The sequence below is a fragment of the Oryzias latipes genome, chromosome 6 (genome assembly GCF_053564925.1).
Source record: "Oryzias latipes strain Hd-rR chromosome 6, Olatipes_Hd-rR_3.1".
NCBI lineage: Eukaryota > Metazoa > Chordata > Actinopteri > Beloniformes > Adrianichthyidae > Oryzias > Oryzias latipes.
This window is the reverse complement of record NC_136242.1, coordinates 28,367,078-28,387,618: the sequence shown is the minus strand read 5'-3', so window position 1 is coordinate 28,387,618 and position 20,541 is coordinate 28,367,078. Positions and strand designations below refer to the sequence as shown.

General features: G+C 39.6%; 1 protein-coding gene across 2 annotated transcripts in view; it reads right to left on the bottom strand.

The window, feature by feature from the left end:
- Positions 1-20,541, bottom strand: part of lonp2 (lon peptidase 2, peroxisomal) — a 30,637-nt gene that overhangs the window by 7,291 nt on the left and 2,805 nt on the right. For both annotated transcript variants that reach the window (XM_011476358.3, XM_020704171.2), the window contains exons 2-12: positions 18,249-18,384; positions 15,274-15,387; positions 10,684-10,815; positions 10,486-10,608; positions 7,451-7,623; positions 7,218-7,312; positions 6,349-6,467; positions 5,347-5,486; positions 2,815-2,956; positions 2,480-2,630; positions 860-986 (exon numbers count right to left, since the gene is read on the bottom strand). In XM_011476358.3, coding sequence (XP_011474660.1) covers positions 860-986; positions 2,480-2,630; positions 2,815-2,956; positions 5,347-5,486; positions 6,349-6,467; positions 7,218-7,312; positions 7,451-7,623; positions 10,486-10,608; positions 10,684-10,815; positions 15,274-15,387; positions 18,249-18,384 — 1,452 coding nt within the window. The remainder of the gene's footprint in view (positions 1-859; positions 987-2,479; positions 2,631-2,814; positions 2,957-5,346; positions 5,487-6,348; positions 6,468-7,217; positions 7,313-7,450; positions 7,624-10,485; positions 10,609-10,683; positions 10,816-15,273; positions 15,388-18,248; positions 18,385-20,541) is intronic.

Sequence of the window (20,541 nt, the reverse complement as noted above, 5' to 3'; positions counted from 1 at the left end):
TGATCTTCTTCTAGTTTTGTGTTTTCAGTGCTGCCTCTGTCTAAACAACAGGAGGTCATCTTTATCGTATTTACTTTCTTAAACCAAGATTGTTTCATTCCAAAATTTCATTAAGAATAATATTGTTATTATTACTCTACGAACTCAGAGTTCTGAGTTTAAGTGAATTACATATATTGTTTTGAAACATGAGTTTTACTTTGTCTCTTTCCTTACAGAACACAGATGATCCAAATAATGACACATGAGATGCATTTATCAGAACGCTGCCTTTGTGTATTGAATCACCAATTGAAAACTAACTGTAATCAAATGTTGGCCACAATAGTCTGAAGAACATACAGTTCCATAGCAATGGCGAGTACTCATGAGAGCGCGGTACATGTGGATTCGGCGTAATTAGGACCTTCTTGTCAAATATTTCCCCTGCAGTTGGAACTGACGGTGGGGTCTCCCATTGAACCGATGCACCCGGGGGATTTTTCTAAGAAAGCACAAGCTAAAACACTATATTTCTGGCATGTCCTAGGTGCTAAAAGTTCAGAGAACCATCATCAACTTGCACCTTCTGATGCATTTCAGATGAAGACTGGTTTGAATCAAAATAAACAACTGCTGCCGTTGCATTTAGGATGTAACCGGAATGATGAATGCTTGAGTTGTGAAAAGTTTGCAGAAGAGAAATGGGTTTAGTGGGAGAGAGTGAAGAAGAAAAGCCCAGAATGTGAGCTAAAAAACACAAAGCAGGCTTGGAGCGAAAAGGTCTGATAAGCTGAACAGGACTGCCCTCACGGCTCCGACAGCGATGCTCGCTCAGACGTGACACGGAGCGCTCAGCCTGATTTCTGCATGTGTGTACCTGCAGATTATATCCTGAGTGCTCTCCTGAGGAATATGCAGCTGCTGGGGTGTTAATCCGTGCTGCTCCAGCTGGTTTGGGATCAGGTGACGGTGAGCTATCTCCACCTTCTCTTCCTGGGTGTATCCTGGGGGAAAAAAAAATGTTTTCCAACGAACATGGACGAACACGCGAGGATATCTTGAAACCAAATGGTGACTTATTCACAAAAACAGAAAAAGAAGGTCTTTTTTTCTGCTTTTTGTTTGAAGATTTCTGACAAGGTTTTGTAAAATTCAGCACAAGTTTCTTTTTTGTAATTATTTATACTTTGGCTAAATTTAAAATTTGCTGCTGCCACAAATTTTCCAGAGCATTAAAAAAAACACTTTTTAAAAACCATTTAAACCCAATTTTCTATCCTTTTAGGAGTATTATAATGTTCATTCCTAGCGAAAAGAAACCCAAAAGCGGTATTTTGTTCCTTTTATTTGCACAATATGCACATCCATCTTTGCAAAAGTTTGGATGTTTGTTTGTTTTCATGGGCGAAACGCAGACACGCTGCCGAGGGAGACTCTAAGTTGACGTCATGAAACGCGCGGCGCCCACACGGAACGAAAGGCGGAGCCTCAGGGATCGAGTCGTCTTTCTTTGGGGTTGGAAAAAAAATACTATTAAATAAAAAATGTGTTCTTTGTGTTGTGCCAAGGGGAATATATTATCACATACATGGAAATCGTTTAGTATAAAAGGTTTAAGAATAGCATGATAAAGGCCTTTTAATGTTTGTCTTTTATTATTGTAAATCTGCAGGCTGAGGAAGGAAGACTTTTTAACTTCTCCAATGTATAAAGTCAGATTTTATAACAAAAATTCCTCCTTTAAAATTTTAAGTGTCTTTTTGAGGCCTTCAGACATGCTACCACACAGCAAAAAGCATTAAAGCTGAGCATGTCCAAAGTGTGGCCAGTGGGCCAAATGGAGCGCAAAAACATATTTGGAGTAGTCCAACAACAGGAGTTATATTAGTTGGAGTTTGGACTACATGCATCTAAAAAAGCTATTTAATACTCTACTAGAACTGAAAAGTTCCACTCTACAACATCCCTTTCGTAGAGTGGCGGTCATATGGAGAAGGCATGTTGAAAACAAAAATTGGATTTTGTAAGTTTAATGTTGAAGCTAAATGTTACGTTTATAGACTAATATGTTTAGAGATTATCTGTTTAGAGACTTCAAATGTTGCATCATTTTTTTCTATTTATGGCACAAAGTGTTTGCCGCTGTTTTGCCTGCTTTTGACCTTTCACTCGTTGGCCACTGATTTTTGGAAATAACCTGTGACCCTAAACAGCATTCAAAGTGAGTTTCAGCCTTTGGGCAGCAGAACTGAATGATGTGAAATTTATTCCCAGCATTGGAACCCAGTAAAAGGCCCACTCAGAAACCATTGGAAAGGTTTTACCTCAACGCCTGAATTTGGGCGTCAAGCATGGAAGCATTAGGTCCCATTTTTAGAGTTTCAAACCCACAACCCACACGCTGGACATGTCACAACCAGGCTAGAAGATAGAAGGTATTTAAATTGACCTGAGCAGAATTTGAAGCAGCGTCTCTGACATGAGAAACGTCTCTCACCTGGAACCTGCAGGACCTCCATCCTGTCCAGCAATGCAGGGGGAATGGTTGCCGTGGTGTTTGCGGTGGCAATGAAGAGCACTTGGGACAGGTCAAAGGCAACATTCAGATAATGATCTGTGAAGCTGTGGTTCTGCTCTGGGTCCAGAACCTAAAGTTGTTCAGAAAGTTAAATAAACTGGGGAGCATATCTCAGTTTGTCAGACAAAGTTGATTGACAAAAAAAAAATTTATAAAAACTAAGGTGAAAAGGTTAAGGTGGCAATAAACAAACAATTGGGGTTCTTTGAAATTAAAATTGATAAAGACATTTCCAAAAGTAATCTGTGCTGCACCTCTAGCAGTGCAGCTGCAGGATCTCCCTGCAGGCTTTTCCCCAGTTTGTCCACTTCGTCCAGAAGAAAAACGGGATTATTGACTCCAACTGTCTTCAAACCGTTGATAATCCGGCCCGGCATGCTGCCCACATATGTTCGCCTGGAAATGTGACAGCAGTTTCAAACACAGACCAACTGAATCTTTAAACATCTTTTCAAGCAAAAAAGTAAAAAAAAAAAAAAAATATGTAAAAAAATAAATATCTGAATGTCTTGTAGAGTGCTGTCAGAACACAGAAACTGAGTACTTTTAGGATTAAAAATAAACACATAAAAGAAAATAGAAAAAGCCCAGGTGCTCTTATCTGTCTCTCTGGCACTTGTGTTGCTGGTATGTCGAACTCATGCCCTCATCTGCTTCTAATATCCTCTGTGTTTAGTTTATTTAAATAAAAGTCATCCCTGTAATGTGAGATGAACTGCCCTGCTCATTACTATGGACAGGTGTGCAGCAGGGCACCCGGTTCATACGGATTACAGAGATATCACCACATTACACTTCAAATCCCAGATCATCACGACTTTGTGAATGATAAATCAATAGTTCTATGGGGGAAGTGAGCGAATGAAGTCATCGCCACGGTTCTCCCAGCGGATCCTGCCGGTCTTCAGCCGTCCAGCAGATGCCCTCTTTCTTTTATCTCTCCCTCCGGACCTGCTCCTTTCTGCTGGTCTGTTTTTGAGTCGTCTTTCACGCAGAGACAAACACCAGAGTTTTGACTCTCATAAAACCCATATTTATGTCAAAGGATTTCAACATGACTTCACCTGCAGAAAAACTAAAAAGACTTGTCAGGGGGAAACTAAATCTACATCCCTGAAGGAGAATGTCTAATGTGAGCTGAATGGATGGGCTGTTAAATGAAGAAATGCTTTTAGAAACCCAAATCTGTCGTAGCTTAAAACAAACTTGTTCAATTCGGTCTAAATCAAAGAGATGCCGTTTCATGGAAAAGATCATTATTGTAAGCGATCGACCTCCTTTTATTTCTTTATTTATTTGTTCAAAAGGAATGTTTCATCAATTCCCTCCTCTGAAAACAGATGTTCTTCAGAAACAAACACCCACCTTCAGCTGGGTCTTTGCAAAGATGAGGTATCCTCAAATTCTTCTGTCCAAGAAATTTCGACGTGATCCCAACACAAAGTCCGGACGACAAAACGTTCTATCGTTATTTATTTATTTTGTAATGTCTGATAATGTGTTTTCGATCAGAAATGAAAAGACTTCACAGAAGAAGCCGTCCGGCACAAAGCCTCATGTCTCAAAGGGCATTATGGGGCTTTTACTTGGTGTGCTGCCATGTTGATGGTGTTCAGCAGATCCTCAGGTAAACCTTTAATCTCTCGTCAACATTCTCAGTCGAGGTCTGTGAACACTGTATACTGTGTTGGCAAAGAACCCCTTCCCGAGGCTTTGAATGGTTCACCAGAAGTTTTTTTCTTTTCTTTTTTTTCTTGAGGCCCATCGTTGGTCTTTCCCGCCAAACTCTTCCCAGACCCAAATTATTGCTTGCTCTGCATGCTGCATGGACTGCAGATGACGTCGGCCGCCTCAGGAGTCTCACAAGACAGCCAGGCTCAACCAGACTCCTTCATTTCGATGGCATCTTTTACTGTTGGTGACCACCGCCAATGGCAGCAAAGACCTCGCAGCCACAACACTGCGCAGCTGGTCCATTCACAGCCAATGTCTCCATTCTCCCTCATTACCTGATCAAAGCTGTCCTGGATGTGAAAGCTGAGGACCTTTCTTTCTGTGGGTTCAGCCTAACGCTCCCAACAGACTTTCGTGGTTCTTCTGGGCCTGCAGAGCCTGACAGGCCTCTATCTCTGCCAGTGATCTATATCACCACAAGGTGGTGATCGGTTGAAGTTCCAACCATCTCTTCGTCCAATACACACGTCCAAAGGTCAAACGACACAAAGTTTATCTTTGACTACCTGCATAGCGTATCCTGGTGCCACGTGCACTGATGGACACCCTTGTGTTTGAACACAAGGTTTGTAACTGACAAAGTGTGACTGTAAATAAGTCCAATGACAAAGCATCACTCAGGTTCAGAGCAGAGAGAATTCATTCTTTCTTATCACGTCGTATCACTGCCACTGCCCCATACAGAGCAAAGTCTCAATGTAGTTCCCAGTTAGAGTTCTTTCTAATTCCCCCTTCTACTGACTCTAAAAGGCGGGGTTTTCTGTTCTTAGACCTGCAGACACAAACCACAGTAAAACACCTGACCCCGAACCGGAGGCGCAGGACGTGATGGCTTAGATGGGGGCTATGAACAAACCCACATCAGCTGACTCTCCTCACAAGTCCAGAGTCGGAAAAGTTGGGCGTCAGAGCTCAAAGTGCATGTGGAAGTGAACCTGACATTCTCCAGTCAGTACCGCTCAGCCTCCAGGACAAGCCCAGGCTTTCAGGTGACATTCCATGTCCCACAAAGTGGACAAGTAAGACAGGAACTGCACAGTGTTGACCTCTACCTGTGTCCTCGGATGTCAGACTGGTCGCAGACACCTCCTAAAGCAATGCGGTGAAACTCCCTGCCCAGAGTTTTAGCGATGGAGCGCCCCACACTCGTCTTACCGACTCCTGGAGGCCCGACGAAGCAAAGAATGGGGCCCTGCGGTCACAGAGAGACAGGTTGAAGCCTGAAGTATTAAACCCTGATTTTTTATAGCACATTTGATAGTTTATCAAAGCAGAAATAAAGGATAAAATGACAAAAACAGTGTGAGCAGGAATCTAGAAAATCTTGGTAAATCAAGAACATGAAGGATTAGCAGGACTGCTGTCCATCAAGTCTCCAAAGAAAAAATACTCCAACTGCAAGGATCATAAAGTCAAGACAGTAAATGCCACAAAAATGTTGGGTAAGAAAATCTGATGGTACAGCTCAAAAAAACGAAAAATATAGCCAATTTTATAAAATCTTAGTCTAGATTGTAAATTAAAAGACAAAGAATAAAACCCTGTCCTCTTCTGTAAAATCTGAATCTTAAGAAAGTAAAAAGATTTGTTTCAACAAAATTACCGGCTTGGAAAAAAAATTAATCTCATCAAGAAAGTTTTTCAATAACAAAAATGTCTTAGGGAATAAAACGTTCTTTCGTAAAAAAAATAAAAATAAATCTTGTTTAGAAGACCTTTCTTACCCCAATGGCAACATTTTTGTGCTTTTAAGAATGTTTGACTTTTTCCTAGGGGTTTGTTTTTAAAGTGAAAATTGTGTGCATATTATCAAACTTTAAAAAAAAAAAAGTTACATCTCATAACTGTCCAGAAAAAAGCTGCACTGAGACACTAAAAGGTTTTTTTTTCTTTTTACAGCTGGGCTATTCAGGAAATCTAAGTCTTCATAATTTACAGAAGAAAAAAAACCTTTCTGATTTTGTTTTTGAACATTTTTAATGATTGGTCTGAATAATGAGTCTTCAACCCCCAAAACAAAGAAAAATGAAGAGTGGGTGTCCGTGGATCCTCACCTTCAGTGAAGTCTTCAGCTGTCTGACAGCCAGGTACTCCAGCACTCGCCTCTTCAGCTTCTCCATGGCATAGTGGTCGTTGTCCAGCAGGACGCGAGCGGCACGGATGTCCAAGCAGTCTGAGCGCCGGACGAGGTGAATGGTGCAGAAGAAGAAGAAAGACTTATGTCAGTGATTTCCAGGAATAAAAAAAAAAGGATAACAACAGAGAATGATGGAAAACCGTTTTGTTCTGTGCAGCTTTAGAGGTTGGTAGTTAAGAATCGCAGCTATCAGAATCCTTTTGCAGGTTTAAAGATAAAATCCTGCAGATATTTTCATTTTTTAAAGGGTGAATCCCCTGCTTTTAGAGGTGGGGCCAAGAAATGACCTGTGGGATTCACAATTGAGGATTTTTTCTTCACCGAGTTTGTGAATGAGAGAAGATGAGGAGTCAGAAAAACAAGCTAACAGAACATTTTCATCACTAATTCTGTATGACAGAACAGCAAAATAAAATAAAAAGCATTTTAGGCATTTTTCCATGGACATCTGCTCTTAAACAACTGCAACAGATAACATTTCACTGGAACGTTTTTCTGAAGTTAAAGGCTTTACATGACTTAGCTTTGCATTGACTGTAAGCATTACCGGCATGCTTGCTTTTTAGCTTTTAAAGTACCAGTTATTGAGAGAGAACTCCACATTGTCTGTCTTCTTTATATATTTTCCGAAGAAAAAGGCTGTCAGATTCACGGATTCCTGATCCATTAATGTCACATGTTAGCATTGCTCCTGTTTACTGGGATTTAGATCTTTTATCTCCAGATATTCTGAGCCAAAAGTCTTTGAGGTTCATAGAGGCAGAAGCAGCTGAAAGCTTCATCAACCTTTTGTGCTTCTGCTCCAAGGCAGCTCCACCATCAGATCCAGGTAGTTCCTGGTTAAGGCGTACTCAGGCATGGACTGAGGCATCTTCTTCAGTCTGGGAGCAGATGAGATGTTCCCATTATGTCACAAGCAGGTTTTGAGAGAAGAGGTCAAAATAAATGTGCAACAAGAAACTCATTTTAAGCCAGAATAACTTCTGTGCAAAATGTTGGACAGACTTCTTCTAGTTTACCTCTTGAGTTCTTTGAGACTAACTTTGAGCGCAGCTTCAGGCATGTTAGCTCCATGAACCTTCTTCTCCAGGGAGGCTGTATCATCACCATCATCATCACTATCTTCATCCCGATCCAGACTGAACTGTCGCCCTGGAAACGGGCCACCTTTGCTATTGCGCATGGACAAAACCTGAGCATCAGAGATTGGAGACGTTGTATTAAAATGCTGCCGCTGTTCAAATCCAAATTTATAGATTTAATGAATTAATATCAATGCTAACACCAGGAAAAACAATGCAGAACTTTCATGTTTCAGTCCCAAGTCTGGAAAATTGAGAATCATACTGCAAACTAAATCACCTCCCAAACTAAGGATTTGCTGTGGTGTGACCTTCAAATGCAGCAACCAAGACCCACAGGAGAATTTTCTAATAAATGAATTATGGGTCTGTCAAAAAAGATTTGATTATTTATCAAAAATTGATCTTTTTCAAGCTGCTGCCAGTTTGACGGACAATTTTCCCCTTGGTTTTGTGCACAAACACACACATCTACAAGGGGTGGGGTGCAAATGGTCATTATATGCGTCGATCCTGTAACGATTCAGAATCATTTTGGGAATTATTTTTTATTGCAAACCCCAAAATACTGTGCTTTAACATAAAAGTATCAACTTAAAACGCACAGTGCATTTTTCACTTGGTGATTTATTTGGAAGACACACAAAACATGGCTGACCCTGATCAGACTGATCCCAAATTCGAAGCAAACGTTTGGGAGCATTTTGGCTTTTTGATGCCGATGGTCAAAAGGGTTCTGGACAAAGAAAGCGTGAGTACGTTGTGTTGCACCAAAATGAAGTATTTAGGGAACACAAAAAACATGAAAAGTCATGCATCGCACACTTCTTCACAGAATTTTGTTCAGTAGTTAGCGAGGCACTTTTTATTCAGCTTGACCCGACTTAAATACCATCCTGTTAAAGCCGATCTACTGATAAAAAGTGACAGTATTATGTTTTTTGAGGTGGTTGAATTCAGGGAAAGGATTGCAGAACCGTGAAAAACTTTCAATAATCAAATCAATTCACAATCGCACTGGAGAAAAGGTGTTTTGTGGTGAAGAGAAAACTTTTTTTTAATGCATTGATTCAGGAAGCATTGATTATCACTTTATAATCAAATCTTAAGGTCCCAAAGGATTCCCACTACTAATGTCTAGACACTGGAACACCCATTCAAACACAAACTCATAACAGCACAATCTTTACACAATTTCTGCAGACACACACATACATTTAGATTACATTATAAGTGACCCGAAAAGATTTAACAACAAAAATGAGAACAAAGTAACTGATTCAAGCTGTTAACTTGTGAATCAAAAGCTAACCAGTGTTGTCAATTGTTCCCCAAAACAATACATTTAATTCTTAAGTCTTGAAGCCTTTTTGTGGATTGGTTCTATGGGATCCTGCAGCAAAGTTTTTCTAGTAAAGTCTGTGAGATGGAGCAGCTGCAGTGCTGTGAAGTTCATGTTTGACTTCTCTAAGATGAAATCAAACATTCACTCTCTCTTAGTGTTGCGGTAAAGATGGAGTCTCTCGTCTGCAGACACCTGGATTACAGATTCCCTGACAGACAGACAGACAGACAGATTTTGACATAAAGGAATGCCTGCAGCTCCTCAGTTAAAATGTTTTCAAGTATTTCATGACTAAAACTCTGTTAGCAAATTATTTTGCAAAACAGCAAACAGTTTCCTTTTTTGCCATATTATAAATGTGAATGTCCCAGGAGGTTTGAGTAGACGTTTATTAGAGTTGAAAATGGTTTAGTCTGTTGTTTAATCCATTGAAGGAAAGAGTCAAAAATCTGTAAAAATACAGAATTCCAACATGACATTAATCTGACTAAACTTTTCAGAGAGGTTTGATGGAGCCAAAGCAGATATTGTGATGGTATCAACACTCTGGGCTGAAGAAACATAAGCAAATCCATCCCAAACCCAGACTAGTCTTCATTTATTTTTGTCCCTCCAGATTCAACAAGGTTTAAAAAAAAAAAAAAAAAAGGGGGGGGGGGGGGGTTAAATATGCAGAGTCAGGAATTTAGGCTAAATTTTAGCAACGTTCACTCAACAAATGAGTGAATATCCATATCCATAAGATAAGGCTGTGGGGTGCACTTAGGCAGTGATAGAATTCACAAATTCAAGACCAACGATTCCCAGATCAAACCACAATTCTTACTATTTAATAAATTGAGTTTCAATAGTTGCTTAATGCCTGTGTTTTTACAGAATGTATAAAAATTAAAGATAATATGCATTTAATTTATTCTTTTGATATAAAACATGAGAGGTTTCACAGAGATTTTACTTTGAAAATGTGTTTGTGGCAGTCGGAATGACGTTTTAGTTAACATACTTACAATCCAAGGTTATTCTGCGGTTTTAGAGCGATGATTACATTACCTGAAGTGTATTTTGAAAGTAATAATTATGCGGATCGCAAGGCAGTAATGACGGACATCATAAATATTCATACTTTTTTTACGTGGAACAGATTGTGAATATCTGAGTATTTGGATATTAATTACAGTCCTAATACGATCAGAAATGTCTATTACCCGTTATGGTCCAAAGTCAATCGTAACAAACTGGGGATCAATTAGTTACGATTTGCTCTGTATCATGACAAATAAGAGGGGAGATGAAGCCGGTTTTAGGTCGCAAAGTACTTTGAATGTGTTTGTAGAATAACAAACAACCAAAATAACATAAAGCATGAAGGAGTGCTGTTGCACGAGTGTCTGGGGATGTTTGTGAATGAAGCACAGCAAACAAAAGCCAAAAAGATGAAGGTAAGCAGAGGAGCAGAGAAGACACAGAGCTGAAGCGACGGATCTGGATGTGGCAGGAAGTTCCTGAAGCACCTTTGCATCTTTTATCCCTGTTCTCCAATTGTACCTGTACCTGTGCAGGAGGAGGAGGAGAAAAGGGGTAGGCAGGCAGCAGGAACAGACTCACACGACCCAGGGCCATAACATACCCTTTTCTCATTACCAGGAGTCATCTTCCTGCTTTTCTTCAGCAGTTTCAGACCCTCGATCTGTCTGGTCAGCATGGGCAGGGTTCTCCTGAAGCGCTCTTCCAGACTCACTGCATCCAGAACCTGCGAGGAATGGACCGTTACACCACAGGCAGGTGGCCCCTTAGCAGCCTTTTTAATGCTCAGACGAGTCCTCACCTGCAGCTTCTCCTTGTTGGAGGTGCGGATCATGGAGGCGACCACATCCGGGAGCATTTCTCTGGGCAGGCTGTCCAACAGGCGCCTGAACTTGGCCACGGCTGGGACAGACATGTCCAACATGCCCAAGAGCTGCAAAGACACACAGAGACGGGCTAAAAAAGAGAAGAAGAAGAAAACGTTCCTGACAGAGAGCAGCAACATACAAACACTCCAAAGCCCCTCAGTTCTCTTTTGGACTCTTCCAAGTTCAAACAGCTTTAGATGAACATTATCTTGAAGAAATTAGGTAAGAAAGACTACAGCATGAACGCATTCGGGTGATAATTAGTGTGACTCATGAACAAATACACTCAGGTGTGTAACAACTGACTAAGGTTTATCTTTAATAAATTGGAACCAACTCCTGCTTCGCTTTATTTCATTTATTATTGTTATTTTCTTATTTCTGGCAGCAGAGCCGAAATATCAAAAAGTTTGGTCCATTTCTGCTGCAAACATCAGGGTAAAGTCCAGAAAAAATTCTTCAAAGCCTTTTGCTGTCATAAATCTCCTTTGCTGACAATTTATGTCTGCTTCTTTTTATTCTGATAAACTTGGACATTCTGCAGTTCACCCACGATTCCAAGAAATCATCTGGTGAGAGTAAAAGTGGCTCTTACATAAATTGCGGCACCAGATTTGGACAGGAAGCCTAGTCCTTTAAAGGATGAAGTCCTTCACATCTGCAGGCTGCAGGTCTTTGCACGGAAACTTGATCTAATAGAGAATCTAAAATGCATCCCAGGGGGAGATACTGTGCATTAAGATCTAACTATTGTTTGCTTTGACTGCATCTGCACAGAGATCTGAAGACGACGCCTCAGGGATGACTGCCTGCATTCAACAGCGGGGGCTGAAGAACAACAAACAAATGTCTCTAAATGTTTCACCACTCGGCGAAACATTTAAAGAAAGATCTTAAGTCCAGTTGCCATGACTCAACTTCACCAACAAACAAATGTGTTTGATGGCATCCTGGCTCTGCTGCTCCTTTTCGGGTGAGAAACTGCGATGCGGGCATCAAAATTGAGCATTTGAATTAGATTCAGTATGTTTTTAGGTCTAAAACTAATAAATAGTTTGGTTTTTGATCAACTATTTCTACACTTGATTTTTTAAAAGCATCTTTATCTGAATTTATCCAACCACATCAGTTTGAAAAAGAAAATCTTAAAATTTGCATCAGGTTTTTAAATAAAGCTTTGAAAATTGAACAGATCCAACAGTTCCTACTTCAAATTCAAAGATGTTGTTGTTTTTTTACTTCAATCTTAAATTGTTTTAGAAATATGACAGAGAACATCTAGATATGTTGTCGTTCTGGCGCGGGTTTTGACAGCGTCTTCTCCTGGGTGTCTACTTATTTACAAAGATAGATATTTAAGACCTTTTTAAGACCACCTAATATCTAAGACTGTGCGTAAAAAGAAAATGAAACGAACGGCCTGAGTCGCAGTTTCTTGCTCCACACATGCGAGTCGACTGCCTTGATTCCCATGATGCCAAGTTTAAATGTCGTTTGGCAAACGGTGCAGTTTATATAAGGATTTCCATTAAAAGATTTTAATAACCGAAAATAATCCCTCTTTTCAAGTAATTTCATCATGAATTAGCACTTTCCTGTTTTCCAGCATTGACCAGCATCAGCTAATTAAATAGCTGAGGTAAAACAGTTCACGACTTTATGACGCGGCACATCCTGGAAATGTTCTTTTAGTAACAGGAAGTCACATCGAAAAAATATTAGACACGTTCACCACAATTTAAGACAATTCGATGCATTTTATGGCTTCATTTTAGTCAAATTAAATTCAAGACTTAAGTTTTACGACTTTTAAGAATCCGTGACCACCCTGTTCTCAGTGTCTATCAGAACTACAAACCGTAAAATTATCCATGTGACGATCTTGTGACACTTTATGGTGCGATTTTTTATATGAAAATAAAAAAGAAAACACAAACACGCAAATATTTAGCATGAAAAGTTCATGAAACTACAATTCAGTGAGATTTCAAGTAAAAATAGTCATAATCATCTATTATAGTCATCTCATTGTAAGCCATTGTAGCCCTGAAAAACAAAATGAAGCCATGCCTGAGATTCCGCAGATAAAGCTGAGGAGCAGTGTGAAGAACTTGTCTCTGTTTGCATGTCATCATAAATGAATCAAACTTCAGAACACTCAGTTCCAGCTTTAATAAAACCGCAACAAGCAGTTGTGGTTTTATTAAAACCATTAAAGGCCACACATAACTCCTCAGTCAGCTGCTCGACATTCACATGTTTGCTGTTATCACATATCTGGCTGTTAGAGCCGCTGCCGAGCTCATCCCGGACCGAGTGGACCACAGGAATGAAAGAACAGGCTGTCCTCCGCCCTGAGTTTCACGTCACATTTATCAAAGACAAGCCCAAACGGTTGGAAAAGCGTAAAATTATTGATAGTGTTCTCTGAAGACAAGACTTGATCAGTGACAGTTAGTTGCAGCTGTTTCAGGAGCTCCTATGAGTCCAGCACTGGATTCATAAACACTGATGCTAACAGCTGATGATGGCTTTTCAGAGAAGAAAGAAGTGTCTACATAAAAAGCATTTTAAGGTTCCTGAGTGTTCCAGTCAGTCTCTGGACCTAAATCAAATGAGAGAATCCGTAGAGGGAGATGAAAGTCTGTGTTGTCCAGCAACAGCCCAAAAACATCACAGCTCTTGAGAAGATCTGCATGGAGAAATGGACCAAAATAGCAGCTACAGTGCAAACTTGGTGAAAAACTACGGTAAACTTTTAACTTGTCATTTACGATCAGGGTTATAATCTAAAGTGAAAAGGTGAACTTCTGTTTCTTTTAAACACAAAATTTAAATTTCTACACCATTATACAAATATATTATTTAAAAATCAAACAACAGTTAAGGTGCATTTGTGATGAATATCACAGACTAGGTCTGCACAATAAACCACAAATTCATCGTTATCGCGGTATCAAGCTCAAGTCATTCATTCCAACAGCTGTTAGATTGTACAATGCCACAGTTTAAACATGCATGTACAAAACCGGTTATCATGCATCCATAGCCCATCCGACTGTATTGTTTCTTACTTTATTTTATTTCATTATTACGCATAACATATGTTAATTCGTAAGAGTGTATAGTGTATATAGTTATAGATTATTATTATTATTGTAAAATGTTATTACCTTTGTATTTTTGTACATTTTAAACACCCTTTCATTCTTTTTGCACATTGCTGTTGTTCTTTTTTTGCACTGACCTGCTGTAGCAATTGAATTTTCCCAACATGGGATCAATAAAGAATATCTTATCTTATCTTGGCAGCTTAAATAAAGTTGTTATGTTCAGGGAGGTTGCTATATCTTTTCTCAGAGAGACCAGCCACTGGGCGAACAGCCGTTTATCCGTCTGGCTTCACTGTCTCTTTTGTGTACCTCAAGGCTAGGAGCCTTTGTTTGGCAGCTTCCAGTGCTGCAGGTATGGACATCTGGCTGTATCCCTTAGGTACTTGCTTCCTCATTGTACCTCCGAGTTGCCTTGATTTTTATTATTGTTTTCCATGGTTGCTTTTAGGTGTATGTATGTATGAATATGTAAGGATGCTAAAAGGATTGCTCACCTTTTAGCATATGGTAATGGTAACCCCATCATTGTTCACCCCCCCCCCCAAGGAATCGAACCCTAGATTCATGCGTGCCAGTCTTACACCGTGCCAACTTATCTACCCAGCCGGTGTAAATTATCAGAAATTTCTGATAATGCACACTTCATCGGCCATTACCCTTACATATTGTGTTTTATAATGTTATCGCTGGATATGAAAACATTTTTATTGTGATATTAAAATTCTATATCGCGTAGTCATAACGCAAACCAAGGCTCATGATGAGTTACCAACAAGAAAGCAACGTTTACACCTAAAGTCATCCCATCTACATCTGGACCAGCATGAGATTTTTAGGAAACAAGAGCTGTGGACAGCTGACATGACCATAAGCTGCAGTCCACTCTCATCCCAGGCATGTTTGAGGAGAAAGAAAATCAGGTGTGCAAAGGACAATCTCCATGCAGAACAGCTGAAAATCATTCAATCAGAATCTGCGGCTGTGATTAAAACAGAAATGGAGAAAACCCAGCCGACGTCTCGATCATCCAGGCAGAGCCACATTCAGCAACTGCTCTGGTGTCAAAAACACCTTTTTTTTCTGCAGCAAAAGGTCACCTTTTGAATTGTTCAGCAAATATCTGCAGACCTTCTCTTTTGGCTGGGCGACATAAACAATCACTAACATCAAGTTTGATCAAGCTGTTCCTAAGAAAATATAAAAACACTTCAGTAAAACCACTGAAGTCCGTCATGCAACTAACCATCTAGAACAGGGAATCAGTTATAAAAATGTTTTATTTGGAAAAAAAATATTTATTTTTACAAGCCACATTTAAAAGAAAAAGCTTCAGATGATTTACTTTCATTTAAAATCGCTAAAATACTTTAAATGGTTGAATTAAAAAAACATGTCAGGATTAGAACCCACCTGAACAGCCGCCTGGTGGAACTTCTGGGACAGTTCCCCCAGCTCCCCATCATCAGCTGTGGTGCCCTCTGTGGTGGATGTCGTGTACTGCTCCAAGTTATCCAACTGCTCCACCTGCATTTTCCACAATGACAGCAAGGTTAATTTCATACTTCTGAGAAAATAAAAACAAACCGTTTTAAATAAACTCAAATTAATGACACAGCAAGAGAAATGGGTGAACCAAAGTCTCCCTGCTCTGCTCCATTTTGAGGCATCCACTTGCAGACAAATAGATCCATGTACGTCTTTGTTTTCCTCGTCTGAGCTGTCATCTGGGCTAAAACTGTACAGCTGGATAGCTTTGATACTGCTCGCCATTTTTGTTGCACAAAGATTTTATGAGATTACTCCTATCTTGTGCAAACATTTCCCCCCACAACTCAGAGGTAATATAACCTGCTGCACAGCAGAAACTGTCAGAGAAAACGACGCAGACCAAATTGGTCGCACTCAAGAGCCCAGATCAGAATAGAGCAGAGCAGGGGGCTTTAGGCCCGCCCAGCGTTTTTCCACAGAACAAATACAATCTAGTCCAAACCTAATTTTTTCATCTGCTCTTGATTCCAAACAATTACTCAGAAATGCAATTTTGAGCTGTATTTTCTTTATATATGGCCTCCATTATCAGAAAAATGCAACAAAAACATGTTAAAAACACCAAAACATGATTTTCATCAGAGAATGGCTTAAAGTTCTGGTACATGAAATCATAACAAAATTCTACAGCATTCATTATTTAACTTCAACATGAGAATTTTTTTCAAATTGTCTTTAACTTTACTACGTAGAGCCAAAACGTAGTCTGTGCTTGGATTTGACATCTGTGATTTCAACATCTGGTTGGTGATTTTTACATTTACCTTTGGGTCTAAATCAATGTGATCTGCTTCTGCCTTTACACTCAAGGACCAGAAATGATGTCAAGAACCAAAGCTGATGTTTTCACAAGCTCAGCAAAACGCTGCTTCTTCTGTTCTGAACACAATCAGACTTAAGCTATGCTCACACAGCAGGCTGAAACGACCCAATTGTGATTTTTTTTTCTCATTGTCAATCAGGAGCAGACGAAGAAACAATGTTGGAAAAAGCTTGTAGCCGTGACGTAGAAGGAACAATCGGTGGGCAACTGTAGACGTGTAGACGACTGGATCCACATACGTCTTGGTTTTCCTCGTCCGAGCTGGTATCTGGCTCAAAACTGTACGGCTGGATAGCTACAATATTGCTCACCGTTTTTGTTGCTAACGGGAAATGTTGTAAACAACTCCTGCTGCTCTTGGCAGAGGTGCAACGTACGATCACTAGCCACGGTTCGGCACACACATGTACCGCAGAGTAATCTCAAGTGATTAAGTTATTTAGTTTAGTTTTTCACGTTTTATTGACACCTTAAAAATGACATTCATAATAACAGGTTTTCAGAAATCTAATTACTCTAAAGACTCGGGACCTCAGGCATCAAACAGAAAAAACTTAATGCTAAAAACCGATGCCAGGAGTCCAGCTCTGATAAAACGACACAAGAGCAAAAAAAAAAAAAAAAAAGATAAGATTTTGTTGAAAAGCACAAATTTCATTTTTGTTTTCCAGGCTTTGTTTGTTTTTCTGCAGCAAGTTCATATTTGTATAATTCTGACAGGATATATTTTCACGGAGAGCAAAGTCTTTTAGGATATTTATAAGTTTATTTTTTTTATAAAATGACATAAAAGTAAAGAAATTTGAGTGTTTTTTTCTTTTAACATTTACTTTATGTCTAACTTGTATAATTTTGACAGAATTATTTTTAAGTTTAATTATTGTGGAATAATATTCCTGCTATTCCCGTTTTTTTTCATATTTATGCCTTAAAAAAGTTATGTTTTAAAGGTTTAAAATTTTAGTTTTAGTGTTTTCAATAAATTTTTATCCTGTTTGAAATGCGACCTAAGATGTGTTTTGTGCGATTGACTTTGACACCCCTGATTTAAATCGGCTGTCCGTTCACACCAAACGGAACTCGCACGTCTAATTCACGTTCACCGTCTTTGCTTTAGCATGCGTCAAAGTTGCTGCAGTGTGTTAACCCAAAGCTCCCGCAGCGTGTGGGAGGAGCTTTTTTCTCGACCTCATCCCAGAGGACGTGGATGATGAGAGATCAGGTTTATTTATTTTGAGGAGCTCTCCAAAAGCATAAATGAGCAGTGCATGTCTCCAAGTGTGGGTTCATGAAACCCTTCTGAGACTCTCCCGGTGAGGAGCAGCAGCTGCCCCGCTCTGTGGCAGGAGAATGCCGCTGCTCCGTCTGGAAGCAGTGGCCGGGGTTGTTAGTCCAGCAGGGGGCACAGAAAAGAGTGTAAAGTAGTTCATTCTGACATAACCTGCTTCTCTTACTTTACTTAAATACTTTTTTCTCTAGATGTAATGAGTGCACTTTTTTTTTTATTTGGGCATCCGGAGTATTTTTCGTATATAATTTGATGCCAATTACAAAGATGTAATGAACGTTTTGTTTTTATTAATAGGCCTTAAGGAGCAAATGATTGTGTGTTTGTACCAGTATATGCTTTGAAGTCCTTTATATTTATGTTTTATTAAATATGTTTGGAAGCTTTTCAATAAATTAATTTTAGGCTTTTATATTGTTTTTTTTCTTCATTTTTACTGATCCATAAAAAACTATCGGAACAGTGACTATAAAACCGAGACACGATCCGAACCGTGAGTTTTGGTGCTGTATCTTCCATAAATAGAAGAGAGCTTTATTGTGTCATCAGTATCAGCAAACATGAATGAAATGTTGTTTCAGACAAACAACAACAAAGAATATAGAAGAAATGTAGAAAGTTCATAAAATCCATCTCAATAAATGAGTTTCACTTCACATTTGCCCAAAACTATAGAGATTTATAAATAAAACCCAGAAGGAGTTCTGACCTAAAAGACGGAGTTACCTCTGCCAGGACAAAGGGTCGCTCCTTCAGGAGGCCGGACACTCTGAAGCGGCACAGCCCGGTGATGAGGAGGGTGTAGTGGGGCTTGGGCCAGTTACTGCCCACCACCTGCACCGCAATCCCCGCGGTACCGATCCTACCCAGACAGACAGAAACACAGACGACTCAAAAACCGGCACAGTCCCTGACAAGTCTTGTCGCTTATCCATTTTGTAGAAACAAAAGCGTATAACCTCACTTTTAATGAATCCATTGGTTTTAGAAATGTCTCATATGAAAGCTAAAACCCTCCCAAATTATGTTCAATATACTAAAAGATGGATCATTTAATGAACACAGAAAGGTCACATTTGTCGCTTTGTCATATGATGCACCCAATCCTAGATTACAGCCTCACCTGTGATCAATTACTGATCAATCAGTTAGTGGGTGTGTACAAAAAGAACCCCAGCACACCAGGCCTTCACATCAACTGCAACATGACCTCTGACAAAATGCTTAAGATTCACCCTGAGACCAAAGCGTTGATTATCAAGAGGCTGAAGACCAGATCCACTGCTGAGGTGGCTGACACTTTCAATGTGTCTCAGCGTCAAGTACAAAGAATAAGAAAAAGATTTGAAGAGACTGGAGATGTTTTTGAAAAGCCCAGGTCCGGCAGACCCCGCAAGACAACTGCTCGGGAGGACCGTTTGTTGGTTTGAAAATCAAAGGCCAGCCCCTTTTCCACTTCAGCAGAGCTCCACCAGGCCTGGTCACCTCAAGTCCCTGTGTCAACCAGAACAGTTTGTAGAAATCTGTCTCAAAATGGCCTCCATGGTCAAATCAGTGCCCAGAAACCAGCACTAAACAAAAGGCAATTGAAAAAACGTGTGGCACTGGAAAAGTGGCAGAAGGTGGATTTCTCAGATGAGTCTTCAGTTGAATTACATCACAGCCGCCGCAAATATTGCAGGAGACCAACTGGAGCCTGCATGGACCCAAGATTCACCCAGAAAACAGTTAAGTTTAGTGGCGGAAAAATCATGGTCTGGGGTTACATCCAGTATGGCGGTGTGCAAAACATTTGCAGGGTGGAAGGCAATATCAATAGCCTAAAATATCAAGAAGTATTAGCTACCTCTTACATTCCTAACCATAAAAGGGGTCAAATTCTGCAGCAGGATGGTGCTCCATCGCATACTTCCATCTCTACATCAAAGTTCCTCAAGGCGAAGAAGATCAAGGTGCTCCAGGACTGGCCAGCCCAGTCACCAGGCATGAACATCATTGAGCATGTCTGAGGTAGAATGAAAGAGGAAGCATGGAAGGCCAAACCAAAGAATCTTGATCAACTCTGGGAGACATGTGAGACTGCTTTCTTTGCTATTCCTGATGACTTCATCGATAAATTGTATGAGTCATTGTCAAACCGCATGGATGCTGTCCTTCAAGCTCATGGAAGTCATACAAGATATTAAATATGGATCTCACAGTAGCACTACTTAATTCACTGATGTTATGCAACATATTTTTGTTTTTGAAGTAAATTTGTTAAATTTTCTCATTACTCTCTGTAGGCGACAAAACTTGTCTTGCCAAAATGTGACCTTTCTGTGTTCATTAAATGATCCATCTTTCTTCAGTGAAGCAATTTTATTTTAGTATATTGAACATAATTTGGGAGGGTTTTAGCTTTCATATGAGACATTTCTAAAACCAATGGATTCATTAAAAGTGAGGTTATGCGCTTTTGTTTCTACAAAATGGATAAGCGACAAGACTTTTGTCAGGGACTGTATATAAGGTCTGTTTTAAATGTAAACTGTTTAAGGTTAACTTTGATCTGTCCAAAACAAAAAAACTGAAAATCTTTCTAATACTTGTGGAAAAAACAGTTACCACAGTCTGTTTACATTTGTAAAAGTTTATTTTTGTGTGGTTTTGTTTATTAAGAAGAGACAGTTGATCACAAAGTAAACAAAACAAAAAAATTAACTATTTTTTTCAATTAAATTTGACCTTAAAAGTATTGAAAATATTGTAGTTTAGTTCAATAGCTGTCGTGCAGATTTATAATTAACGTAAACATATTTCAGCATTTGAATGATTTTGGAAAAAAGGTGGGGTGGTTAGGCATCACCCATTGAATGCTGTTTAAATCTTTTTTTAACAGGTCCAATATCGCACTATATAACTGGTATAAAACACATATACATTTTGTAAGATTCTGTTTTTCTCTGGAATGTCGACGGGGAAAACTGGACACATTTCATCCAAATGTGTCCTTCATTAGATCCATTCTGCAGTGAAA